This window comes from Hemitrygon akajei, chromosome 5, assembly GCF_048418815.1.
Source record: "Hemitrygon akajei chromosome 5, sHemAka1.3, whole genome shotgun sequence".
Classification (NCBI taxonomy): Eukaryota; Metazoa; Chordata; class Chondrichthyes; order Myliobatiformes; family Dasyatidae; genus Hemitrygon; species Hemitrygon akajei.
Genome location: NC_133128.1, coordinates 154,278,477 through 154,291,439, shown reverse-complemented (window position 1 = coordinate 154,291,439; position 12,963 = coordinate 154,278,477). Strand labels below are relative to the sequence as shown.

At 40.9% G+C, this 12,963-nt stretch overlaps 1 protein-coding gene across 7 annotated transcripts in view; it reads right to left on the bottom strand.

The window, feature by feature from the left end:
* Window positions 1-12,963, bottom strand: part of LOC140728345 (serine/threonine-protein phosphatase 6 regulatory ankyrin repeat subunit C-like) — a 165,237-nt gene that overhangs the window by 84,466 nt on the left and 67,808 nt on the right. For all 7 annotated transcript variants that reach the window (XM_073046935.1, XM_073046939.1, XM_073046941.1 and 4 more), the window contains exon 6: window positions 12,698-12,785. In XM_073046935.1, coding sequence (XP_072903036.1) covers window positions 12,698-12,785 — 88 coding nt within the window. The remainder of the gene's footprint in view (window positions 1-12,697; window positions 12,786-12,963) is intronic.

Genomic DNA, 12,963 nt, shown 5'->3' with positions numbered 1-12,963 from the left:
TCCCCTTTAAATTAGTGCAACATAAAACTGTATATGTACAAAACATTCAATTTCCCTTTCATAAACCCATATTCCAAATAAAAATGCTTTCACAATAACAGTCCATAACTAACTTTACAGTTCTAAAGATTCAGTCTTTTGGGTAGTACAGTACTCTGTTTCTTTCAGGATAGCGCCTCTGGACCTGTGGAGTGGCATCAAGTTTGGCAGGTGTCTTGTCAACAATAACATTCTCAACATGCCTCTGGAACTGTGGAGTGGCATCAGGTTTGGTAGGTTTCTTGTCTATGACAATAATGTCAGTTTCCGGTGTCATGTTGCTATCAGTGACATCATCAGTGAGAGGCAAGTACGGTGACAGTAATGCATACATCTTATTGGATGCAGTCAACTCAGGGGTGTTCTTCGGTTGAGCACCCAATACCTGGTCCACATGACATCTCCATGTTTGATCTCCAATATCCACTGTGTACATCAGTGGTCCAATTCTTGTAGCTATCCTACTGGGTGTCTACTTGTCCTTGTAGTAATCATGCGCTAGGACATCCTATCCAATCGCAAAGCTTCTTATTACTTCACTTGGCAACTGGCTGAACTGTTTATTTTGCATTTCCCTCTGTAGATCTGGTTTCAGGACGTCTATGTGCGATCTCAAATGCCTGTTCATGAACAGCATTGCAGGTGTTTCATTTGTCATTGAATGAACAGAGTTTTAATACACAAAGAGGAAGTTGTCCACCTTGTGTTGCTGAGAAATGTCCTCCTTGTCCATCACTTTAGTGGACTTCTTGAAGGTTTGGTTAAACCTTTCAGCTAACCCATTCGTTGCTGGGTGGTGGGGAGCTGACTTGAAATGTCTGATGCCATTTTTCTTCATGAACAGCCAGAATTCTTCTGATGTGTATTGTGGTTTGTTGTTACTCAATTTGTTCAGGTAAACTGTTTCTGGCAGAGACAGTCTTTGCTGAGGTGGTTGACTGCATTGGTTTAATCTCCGGCCACTTCAAATGAGCATCCACAGCAATCAGGAACATGGAGTCCATGAATGGCCCAGCAAAGTCAATATATACTCTTTGCTCTGGTGACCAGATCCTGTGGGTGCATTTTGAACTTTTTGGCATCCCATACAGGTTTTGGCCAAGTCTCGGATTTGTTCTACCTATTCCCTTCTTGAACATATTCTAATTAGCATTAAGGAGCAGTGACACCCTCTGGTTAGTGCTACCATTTGGGCTGCCATTGTCTATTGATGACACACTAAGAGTTTTGATTGAGTGCCAGCCTAGTTGGATTTTTCCTCAATTATTCATGTCCGAAAAGACCTGGCCCTCTACTTTTCAATACATAAAGCTCAAACTGTTGTGTTTGTCCTCCAAATGTCAAATTTACTTTCAGTTTACCTTTGGGAGACACTTTTTCGCCTGTGTAAGTCTTTTGCATCACTGAGGTCTTCTCTAATGGTATCTTAGAAAACAGTCTGTGGTATAATTATGGACAAAGCTGACCCTGTATCTAGCTCCATTTTCAGTTTTATACCAGATACATCTATCATCTTCCATTGGATTTTGTGATTTGCTTCAGTTATGATATGTACTTCTAGGCGTGACAGTTCACCTTTGTCAGACTCTACATTTCCTGATTCAGTTTTACATTCATTAACTTTATGCATTTGCTTAGTTTTGTGTTTGAGACTTTTCACTGGGTTGTGCTTTTTGTCTGCCTTGCACACTCTCTCTATGTGACCTTGTCTCTGACACTTTCTGCAGACTTGTTCTTTGAACCAACAGTCATTTGCATCATGGGACGATTTGCCACATCGATAACATTTTGGCTTTTACACCATTCAGGGACATTTTGTGCATTTCGCATTCTAATCTCCTTTTCTGTAGTTCTGCTGCATCCTTTGCTGCAGTCTCTAACAATATTCAATGGTCAGTGCCCCTTCTAAGGTTAGGTCTTTTTCAAACAGTAACCTCCTGACTATGCATGCAACATTCAAACCTGTCCCTTAATGCATCAGAAAGTCCATCTCTAAAGTCACAGTACTGGGAAAGTTTGAACAGTTCTGCACTGTATTCAGAAAGGCTTGCATCTTTTGACTGGTTCCTTTTGTAAATAGACAATAGATAGTAGGTGCAGGAGTAGGCCATTTGGCCCTTCTAGCCAGTACCGCCATTCACTGTGATCATGGCTGATCATACACAATCAGTACCCCGTTCCTGCCCTCTCCCCATATCCCTTGACCCCGCTATCTATAAGAGCTCTATCTAACTCTCTCTTGAATGCATCCAGAGACTTGGCCTCCACTGCCTTCTAGGGCAGAGCATTCCACATATCCACCACTCTCTGGGTGAAAAAGTTTTCCCGCATCTCTGTTCTAAATGGCCTACCCCTTATTCTTAAACTGTGGCCTCTAGTTCTGGACTCACCCTTCAGCGGGAACATGCTTCCTGCCTCCAGTGTGTCCAATCCCTTAATAATCTTATATGTTTCAATCAGATCTCCTCTCATCCTTCTAAATTCCAGTGTATACAAGCCCAGTCGCTCCAATCTTTCAACATATGACAGTCCCGCCATTCCAGGAATTAACCTTGTGAACCTATGCTGCACTCCCTCAATAGCAAGAATGTCCTTCCTCAAATTTGGAGACCAAAACTGCACACAATACTCCAGGTGGGGTCTCACCAGGGCCCTTTACAGCTGCAGAAGGACCTCTTTACTCCTATACTCAATTCCTCTTGTTATAAAAGTCAGCATGCTATTAGCTTACTTCACTGCCTGCTGTACCTGCATGCTTGCTTTCATTGACTGATGTACAAGAACACCTAGATCTCCTTGTACTTCCCCTTTTCCTAACGACTCCATTTAGATAGTAATCTGCCTTCCTGTTCTTGCCATCAAAGTGGAGAACCTCACATTTATCCACATTAAACTGCATCTGCCATACATTTGCCCACTCACCTAGCCTGTCCAAGTCACCCTGCATTGTCATAACATCCTCCTGACATTTCACACTGCCACCCAGCTTTGTGTCATCAGCAAATTTGCTAATGTTACTTTTAATCCCTTCATCTAAATCATTAATGTATATTGTAAACAGCTGCAGTCCCAGCACCAAACCTTGAGGTACCCCACTGGTCACAGCCTGCCATTCTGAAAGGGACCCGTTAATCACTACTCTGTTTTCTGTCAGCCAGCCAATTTTCAATCCATGTCAGTACTCTGCCCCCAATACCATGTGCCCTAATTTTGCCCACTAATCTCCTATGTGGGACTTTATCAAAAGCTTTCTGGAAGTCCAGGTACACTACATCCACTGGCTCTCCCTCGTCCATTTTCATAGTTAAAATCTAAATCTCTCAGCTATAACCAGCGGTTTAGGACCCAAGTGATTTTGTAAAATTGTAACAATTTCATCGAACATCTTGCTTGCTGGCTTTTCAGAGGTTACTAAGTTGCATAAGAGACTTGCATTCTTGGGCCCGTTAAGCTAGGGGCTTTCTTTTACTCCTCCACATTGTTTGTGTTACAATACAATTCCACTTTCTCAATATATAACTCACAGCCTTCAGTAGTGCTAACAAATTTGTCAACTTTCCCAACTGAAGCCATCAGCACATTATTTTCACTTTAATTTCAGCGCATCTTTTACTATTACTCACGGGTCCTTTGTCTTTCTTGTGCTGTTTAACTCTTGCTGTTTTGTCCCGTAACTGTCGGTACAGTTCGTGATATTTTCTGACATTCAGGTTCGTACTTGTCACCAATTTGTTGTGTTTGTACACAACTACATATCAATTAAAGCATAAACACAGGAAATAGCTTTAACTGGTGTATTCATATTGCAGTGAGAGAGAACAATGCGCATGCGTAGACAACATATCAATACTTCGTGCTTGGGGGGGGGGGGGGTCATTGATCTAAATGAAAGAGATCCATACATTACGTTGGGGATGCTAGTACCCATAATGGAGCTAGCTGAGTTCACAATTTTCTGCACCTTTTTCTGATCCAGTACAGTGGCCCCACCATAATGGACGGTAATGTAGTTCTAATGCTCTCCACGAAGATCTGTAGAAATTTGAAAGTATCTTTGGTGACATACCAATTCTCCTCAAACTCCTAATGAAATATACCCATTGTCATGCCTTCTTTGTAACTGCATCAATAAGTTGGGCCCAGGAAGTTGTTACCCAGGAACCTGAAACTGCTTACTCTTTCCACTACTGATTCCTCGATGGAGACTGTTCTGTGTTCTCTTGACTTCCCCATCTTGAACTCCACAATCAATTCCTTGGTCTTACTGACAATGAGTGCAAGGTTGTTATTGCAATACCACTCTAACCAGCTGATTTATCTCATTTGTGTATGCCTTCTCGTCACCATCTGAAATTCTGCCAACAGTAATTGTACTGTTGGCAAATTTATAAATGGCATTGGAGCTGTGCCTAGCCACACAGTCATGAGTGTGGAGAGAGTAGAGCAGTTGGCTAACCATACATCCTTGAAGTCCTGACGAAGGGTCTCAGCCCAAAACGTTGACAGTGCTTCTTCCTATAGATGCTGCCTGGCCTGCTGTGTTCCACCATCATTTTGTGTGTGTTGTTTGAATTTCCAGCATCTGCAGATTTCCTCGTGTTTGATCCTTGAAGTACCCCAATTTTGATTGCTAATGTGGAGGAGATGTTATTTCTGATCTGCACAGACTGATCCGCACCTTGTTCTACATGTGTGCTTAACCCCCTGCTCTACTTGCTTTACACCTAAGATTGTGTGGCTAAGCACAGCTCCAATTTCATACTGAAGTTTGCTGATGACACCACTGGTTGCAGACCAAATGAAGGGTGTGATGAATTGGCATACAGGAGGGAGATGGAAAATTTAGCTAAATGGTGTCTTAACAACAACCTCTCACTCAATGTCAGCAAGACCAAGGAACTGATCGTAGATTTCAGGAGAGAGAAACCAGAGGTCCATGAGCCAGACCTCAGAGGATCAGGGATGGAGAGGCGTAGCAACTTTAAATTTGTGGCTGTTACTATCCTGAACCAAGCACGCAAGTGCAATTGCACAGAAAGCACAGCAGCACCTCTACTGCCTTAGGAGTCTGCAGAGATTTGGCATGACATCTAAAACTTTGATAAACTTTTATAGCTGTGTAAGGGAGAGTGTACTGACTGGCTACATCCTGCTCTGGTATGGAAACACCAATGCCTTTGAATGGAAAATCCTGCAAGAGATAGTGGATTTGGCGCAGTTCATCATGAGTAAAGCCCTCCAACCACTGAGCACATCTACATGAAACGCTATTGTAAGAAAGCGGCATCCATCATCAGGGATCTCCACCTGGCCCTGCTCTCTTGACACTGCTACCAATAGGTAGAAGGTATAGAATCCCCAGGACTTGCACAGCCAGGTTCAAGAACAGTTACTATCCCACAATGATCAGACTCTTGAACAAAGCGGATAACTATTCTCTCTTGCCCATCCACTGAGATGTTCCCACAATTCTTTATCTTGTTATGTCATGTTCACATTATTTATTACTATTTAATTATATTTGTATTTGCACAGTTTGTTGTCTTCTGCATTCTAGTTGATCTTTCACTGATCCTGTTATAGTTGCCATACAATAGATTTACTGAGTATGCCCGCAGGAAAGTGAATTTCAAGGGTTGTATATGGTGACATATATACTTTGTTAATAAAATTTACTTTGAACTTTACCTCAATGCATTGTGTAATGATTTGATCTGTATGAATAGATTTGCAAAGCAAACTTTTCACTGTATTTAGGTATATGTGACAATAATAAACCATTTCTAATTCCATTTATTCAATATGTGTTTCTCTTCAGTCAAAGTAAATTATTTCACACTTCATACTAAATTATGAGTACTATCTGTTTACTCATAGGGCACAGCAGCTTTCTTTCAGTCTTTCACTATCCCCCTCTCTGTATACCTTATTACCAAGCTTAGTGTCATCTACAAATTAATGTGTGTCAGGTTAAATTTCTATATTCAAGAGTTCAAAGGTCCAATTTAATGTCAGAGAAATGTCTTCAAAATATGTCCTGAAATGCTTTTTCTTCGCAAGCATGCACAAAAACAGAGAAGTGCCCCAAAGAATAAATGACAGATAAATGTAAGAACCCCAAAGTCTCCCCCCAGCTCCTGCCCTCCCCCGCAGAAGCAGCAGCGAGCAACAATCCCCCCCCCTTTATTAATTAAAGAGAAATAGCCCCAGTATTAACTCCTGGTAAACACCTTTCTCTACTGCCTTCCTAATACAAATACAACTATTTATCACTAATGCATTTCAGCTAATTTCTCGTCCTCATTACACATCTCTTTTTGATGCCAAGCACCTAAATGGTGCTATCCAGTCTTTTATTTGCAACTGCCACCAACACCTTCTGAAATTATATTTACTCCATTTCCTTCATCAAAAAATTTATTAACTTAACAAAAATTCAGTTAACCAAATGCATTTCGTCCTTAACAAATCCCTAGTGGGCCTCTTTCATTAATGGGCTCTTCAAAGTTGAATTTTTTGTTCAATACGTGCATTTAATAGGTACATTTGTGGTTTCCAAAAGCTAACCCAAAATCAAAGTTAAACTATCTGTCCCTGGTATGTTGTTTTTTTTTCAAATGGTATCTTGAACATTTTTTGGTCCTCCTGGATTTCTGCTGTATCATGAGAGGATTGAAAAATTATAACTTGCACTTCTGTAACCTCCACTCCACTTCCTTCAGAAACCTCAGATACATCCAAATCTGGACCTGCTGACATGTTTCATTTGACTATAAACAAATTTCTAGTAACTTCTACTATTCAGTTTTAGCCCTTTCCTGTAACTCTACTATTTTTTCTTCTACCAAGATTTTTGCAACACGTTATTCTGTTACAAAAGGACCAATGTCAAAAATTCATTGAATAATGCAATGTTGCTTTTTGCTGTCATGCAGAGATCATCTACTTTATTCTTCCTCTGCTCCATGCCTACATTAGACTTTAAAATTCCCTCAGCTACTATTCTATTTTTATGCTTTCTCTTTGACCATTTCCACTTCACTTCACTCTTAACATATTAAAGATCTTTATCAGGACAATATGCTTCATCAACATTATTCAGTTCATTTTTTATTTGAAGATCAGGTATTCAGGAGATGCTGCTGAAGAAACTTTGATGAGCTAGTTCAGTGAATCTAAAGACACAAGTTTTCAAGTAGCACCAATTACTTCATGGCACTGAGCTTCCTGAGTGCTGTGACTTGTGTCATACAGACAACAGAAAATCTTTGAGGGCTTCAGCATCTCTCAACTAACTCAACATTTTTATCATCTTCATCTCTCTTCTCTCTCTGCCAAACCACATCCCAACAAAAAATTTATGGAGCTGTCCTTTAATCAATCTATAACTTAAAGGACAAATAAATGTAGACACTATAATCTAAATGCTGTAATCTGGATTAAAAGATGATGGGGGAAACACAGTGGATGAAGCAGCATCTGTAAAAGCAAATAGACAAGTCAGAATCAGAATCAGGTTTATTATCACTGATATGTGCTGTAAAATTTGATGGTCTGAGGCAGCAGTATAGTGTAAGACATAAAAAAACAAAATAAATAATGCAGAAGAGGAATAATGAGATCATGTTCATGGATTGTTCAGAAATCTGATAACAAAGAAGTAGAAGTTGTGCCTAAAATATTGGGTGTAGGTCTTCAGGCCTGTGCACCTCTTCCCTGATGGTCATAAACAGAAGACGGCATGCCCCTGAGGGCAAGGAATACAGAGGGTTCTTAATGATGGATGTTGCCTTTTTGAAGCACCGCTTCTTGAAGACGTCCTCAATAATGGGGTGGGTTCCGCCTGTGAAGGAGTGGGCTGAGTCTACAACCCTCTACAGCCTCATTTCATCCTGCACATTGGAGCCTCCACACCAGACAGTGAAGCAAAGTAGTCAGAATGTTCTCCACCATACATCTGTAGAAATTTGCAAGGGTCTTTGGTGACATACCAAGTCTGCTCCAACTCCTAATGAAGTAAAGCCACTGCCATGCCTTCTTCTAGACTGCTTCAATCATGATCAATGTAATTTCCGGACTTGTGCAGGGTCTAAACTCAAAATGTTGACTATCCCCATGCTTCCACAGGCATTGATCAAATAAATGAGCTCCTTCAATAGTTTGTTTTATTTTGGTACAAATAAAGGTTTTACACTAAAATTTAATGTCATAATGATTTTTTTCAAAATGTCATATTAAATGGATAGTTATTATTTGAAATATGGATTTGATTCATATTTCTTTTATTACTAAATTTTTCCTGGAAAACACAGTAGATACGAAGAATATCTTTTTTATGCCTTTGACTGGACTACTGCACAGACGCGGAAGTGTTCCCATGAAGAGTTTTAAAAAGCAGCAAATTTTTTCAGAGAGAGTCACTGATTGGAGTACTGCACAGACGCATGAGAAGCATTCCCATGCAAGTCTGGTGAAGAGCTTTAAAAAGCAGTAAGTTTTTCTTTAATGGCAGTCGTTGATTAGGAGAGCTGCACAGACGTAGGAGAAGTGCTCCTGCGCAAGTCCAGCAAAGAGCTTTAAAAACCCAGTCCCTATACAAGAAAGGTACCCTCTAGCTGAGCAATCATCGTGTGCGCTGTCATCGTCATAGTAGTCTGAGTCAGAGTAGTAAGGCTTTGGTTCAACAAGGCTTCAGTGAGAAAGGTAAGTAGGCAAATTCATTCCTAATTTCTTTTTTCTGAATTAACTCTAGAGAATAGACGCAATTTCTGCAGAGCCAGTGCTCCCTTCTAGTTGTCAGATATGGGATTTCTGGGAGACTACCATCCTCCCCGATGGCCACATCTACGCCAGGTGCATGGACATGCAGCTCCTTAGAGACAGCATTAAAAACTAGAGCTGCAACTCAATGACCTTCGGCTTGTTAGAGAAAATGAAGAGGTGATCGAGAGGAACTACAAAGAAGTAGTCACCCCAAGACTACAGGAGACAGATAAATAGGTGACTGTCAGAAGACGGAAGGGAGAACATCAGATAGTGGAGTGCACCCCTGTGACCATATCCCTTAACGATAAGTACTCCATGTTAAGTACTGTTGGGGGGGGGGGGGGGGGGTGAGACAACCTACCTGGGGGAAGCAACAGTGGCTGTGCCTTTGGCACCGAGTCTGGCCTTGTGGCTCAGAAGGGCAGGAAACTGAAGAGGATGGCAGCAGTAATAGAGGACTCTATAATTAGGGGAACAGATAGACAATTCTGTAGATGCGAAAAGGAAACACAAATGGTAGTTTGCCTCCCAGGTGACAGGGTTCATGATGCTTCTGAACCCGTCCACAATATCCTGAAAGTGGGGGGGGGGGGGGTGAGCAGCCAGAAGCCGTGATACATATTGGTACCAACAACATAGGTAGAAAAGGGGAGATCGTCCTGAAAACAGAATACAGGGAGTTAGATAGGAAGCTGAGAAGCAATATCTCAAGGGTAGTAATCTCGGGATTGTTGCCTATGCCAATGACAGTGAAGATAGGAATAGAATGAGGTGATGGATAAATATGTGGCTGAAAAATTGGGGCAGGGGGCAGGGATTCAGATTTCTGGATCATTGGGACTTCATCTGGGACAAAAGGGATAGGTTGCACTTGAATCCGAGAGACAAATATCCTTGTGTGCAGGTTTACTAGAGCTGTTGGGAGTAGTTTAAAGTAATATGGCAGAGGGATAGGAATCAGTATGATAGTGAGCCAGCAGGTTTACAAGTAGATATTGTAATGTGTAACATGAATGTAAAGGAGGACAGCCAATGATTGGGTACAACTGCAGACAGAACAAAGAGTTAAGTTGTACCACAGAGGCAAAATTCACAATGGCGAAGAATGTAGGACTGAAGGTGCTGTATTTAAATACACGTAGCATTTGGAATAAGGTAGATGAACTCGTGGCATAATTAGTGTCTGGTCAGTATGACATTGTGGGCATCACTGAGCTGTGGTTGAAAGAAGGTCATAGTTGGGAATTTAACATCAAAGTGTATAATTTGTACTGAAAGGACTGGCAGGAAGGCATAGGCGATGGTGTGGCTCTATTGGCAAGAGATAGATTTACATCTTTAGAAAGACATAAGGTCAGAGAATGTAGAATCTGGGTGGAGTTAAGAAATTGCAAGGGTAAAAAACCATTATGGAAATCATATATAGACCTCAAAGTCGTAGCCAAGATATGTGGTTGAGATTGCAAAGGGAGCTGGTCAAGGGCATGTAATAAGGGTAATGACACAATTGTAATGGGGGACTTCAATATGCAAGGAGATTGGGAAAATCAGGTTGGATTTGTTGAATGTCTATGAGATGGCTTTTTAGAGCAGTTTGTGCCCAAGCCTACTTGGAGAAAGGCCATCTTAGATTGGGTGTTGTGTAATAACCCAGCTTTTATTATTCAGCTTAATGTAAAGGAACCTTTAGGAGGCAGTGATCATAACATGATTGAATTCATGCTGCAATTTCAGTGGGAGAAGCACAAGTCACATGTATCAATATCACAATGGAATAAAGGGAATTACAGAGGCATGAGAGAGGAGCTTGCTGGGCAGAATGGAGGGGGATACTGGCAGGGATAACAGCAGAACAGAAGTGGCTGAAGTTTCTGAGAATAGTTCACAAGGATAGATATTTCCCAAAGAAGTAGTTGTTCTCAAATAGCAAGGCAAGGCAACTGCGGCTGACAAGGAAGTTGGATGAATGGGAAGCTATAAGAAGGGAAAAGATGAAATATGAGGGCATTCTAGCCAATGACATAAAGCAGGATACTAGAAGTTTTTTTCAGTTATTTTAAGAATAAAAGGGAGGTGAGAGTTGATACAAGAACACTGGAAAATTATGCTATTTTGTGAGTGCCATTGCTATTACAAAGGAAAAGGTGCTAGGCAAACTGAAAGGTCAATCACCTGGACCAAATGGACTACATCTCAGGGTCCTGAGACAGGTTGCTGAAGAGATAATGAATGCATTGACCATGATCTTTCAAGAATCACTTGATTCCAGCATGGTACCAAAGGACTGAAAATTGCAAATGTCACTCCACTCTTTAAGAAGGGAGGAAGACAAAAGAGAAGAAATTATAGGCCAGCTAGCCTAACCTCAGTGGTTGGGAAAGTGCTTCTGGGTACTTGGAGACGAACGATAAAGTCAGTCAAACAGCATGGCTTTTGTAAAGGGAAATCTTGCCTGACAAATAAATTAGAATTCTTCAAGAAAGTAACAAGCAGAGTGGACAAAGGAGAGTCAATGGATACCATTTACTTAGATTTTCAGAAGGCATTCGATAAGGTGCCTCACTCGAGGCTGCTTAAAAAGATAAATTCCTATGGTATTATAGGAAATATACTGGCAAGGATAGAGGAATGGTTGACAAGCAGGATGCTGCAAGTGGGAATAAAGGGGGCCTTGTCTGGCTGGCTACCAGTGACTAGTGGTGTTCCTCAGGGGCCAGTATTGGGATCATTATTTTTCACATTGTCAACGATTTAAATGGAATTGATGAATTTGTGGCAAATTTTGTGGATGATACAAAGATAGGTGGAAGGGTAGCGAGTGCTGAGGAAGCAATGCGATTGCAGCAGGACTTAAGACAATTTGGAAGACTGAGCAGATGGAATACAGTGCTGGGAAATGTATGATAATGAATTTTGGTAAAAGGAACTATAGTGCAGTCTATTATCTAAATGGGGAGGAAATTTAAACATCAGAGGCACAAAGGGACGTAGAAGTCCTTGTGCAAGACTCCCAGGAGGTTGAGTCTGTGGTAAGGGTGGTAAATACAATGTTAGCATTTATTTGAAAGGAAATAGAATATTTAAAAAAGCAGAAAATGCTGAAGCATTTTAAGACATTAGTCAGACCGTACTTGGAGTATTATCAACAGTTTTGGGCCCCACATCTCAGAAAGGATGTATTGTCATTGCAGAGTCCAGAGGAGGTTCACGAAGATGATTCCGTGAATGAAGGGGTTAATATAGCTTTGGAACTGTACTCAGTGGAATTTAAAAGAATATGTGGGGATCTTATTGAAACTTACCGAATGTTGAAAGAACTAGATAAGGTGGATGTGGAGAGGATGTTTCCTCTGATGGTGGTATCTAGAACTAGAGGGCACAGCCTTTGAGGGACAACCTTTCAGAACAGAAGTACGGAGGAATTTTTTTTAGCCAAAGAGAGGTGAATCTGTGGAATGCTCTGCTACAAACTGCTCTGCTACAAACTGCAGTGGAGGCCAAGTCTGTGGGTATATTTAAAACGGAAGTTGATAGATTCCCGATTGGTCGGGGCATCAAGGGATATGGTGAGAGGACAGGTGTATGGCATTGAGTGGGATCCGGGATCAGCCATGATAAAATGGACTGGACTCGATGGGCTGAATGGCCTAATCCTGCTCCTCTGTCTTATGGTCTAATTCTGACCTTCTCTTTCACCCATTTCATCACAGTGATCAAATAATCAGAATACAGAAAGATCCACCCCCAAAGAAAATGGGCAAAAATAGATATGGAGAGCATAACTATCTTACACAAAAGGTCATCTTTGATCCACAATTAAATGATGCATTAAGTGCATAATGTAAACAGTCTAATCATTCAAAGGCATAATTCAGAGAAAAACATTCCTTACCTTTAAAAGCAGCCCAATGCAAGGCCCTTCTGTCCTTCTTATCAAAAGCATTAATATTGGCTCCTTTTGCTAATAGAAGATTTACCATCTTGGGAAATAAGGGAAGGGGGAAAAAATTATAAAGAAAAACCATTGTATTGTAGAATTCTGAATATCACCATGAGCTTGATCTCCTGAAAATAATTTTCTAAAGTCAGATGATATAACATGTCAAGACAAAACATTATGCTGAAAAGAACTCTTTGGGAAACTTAACCAGCATGATA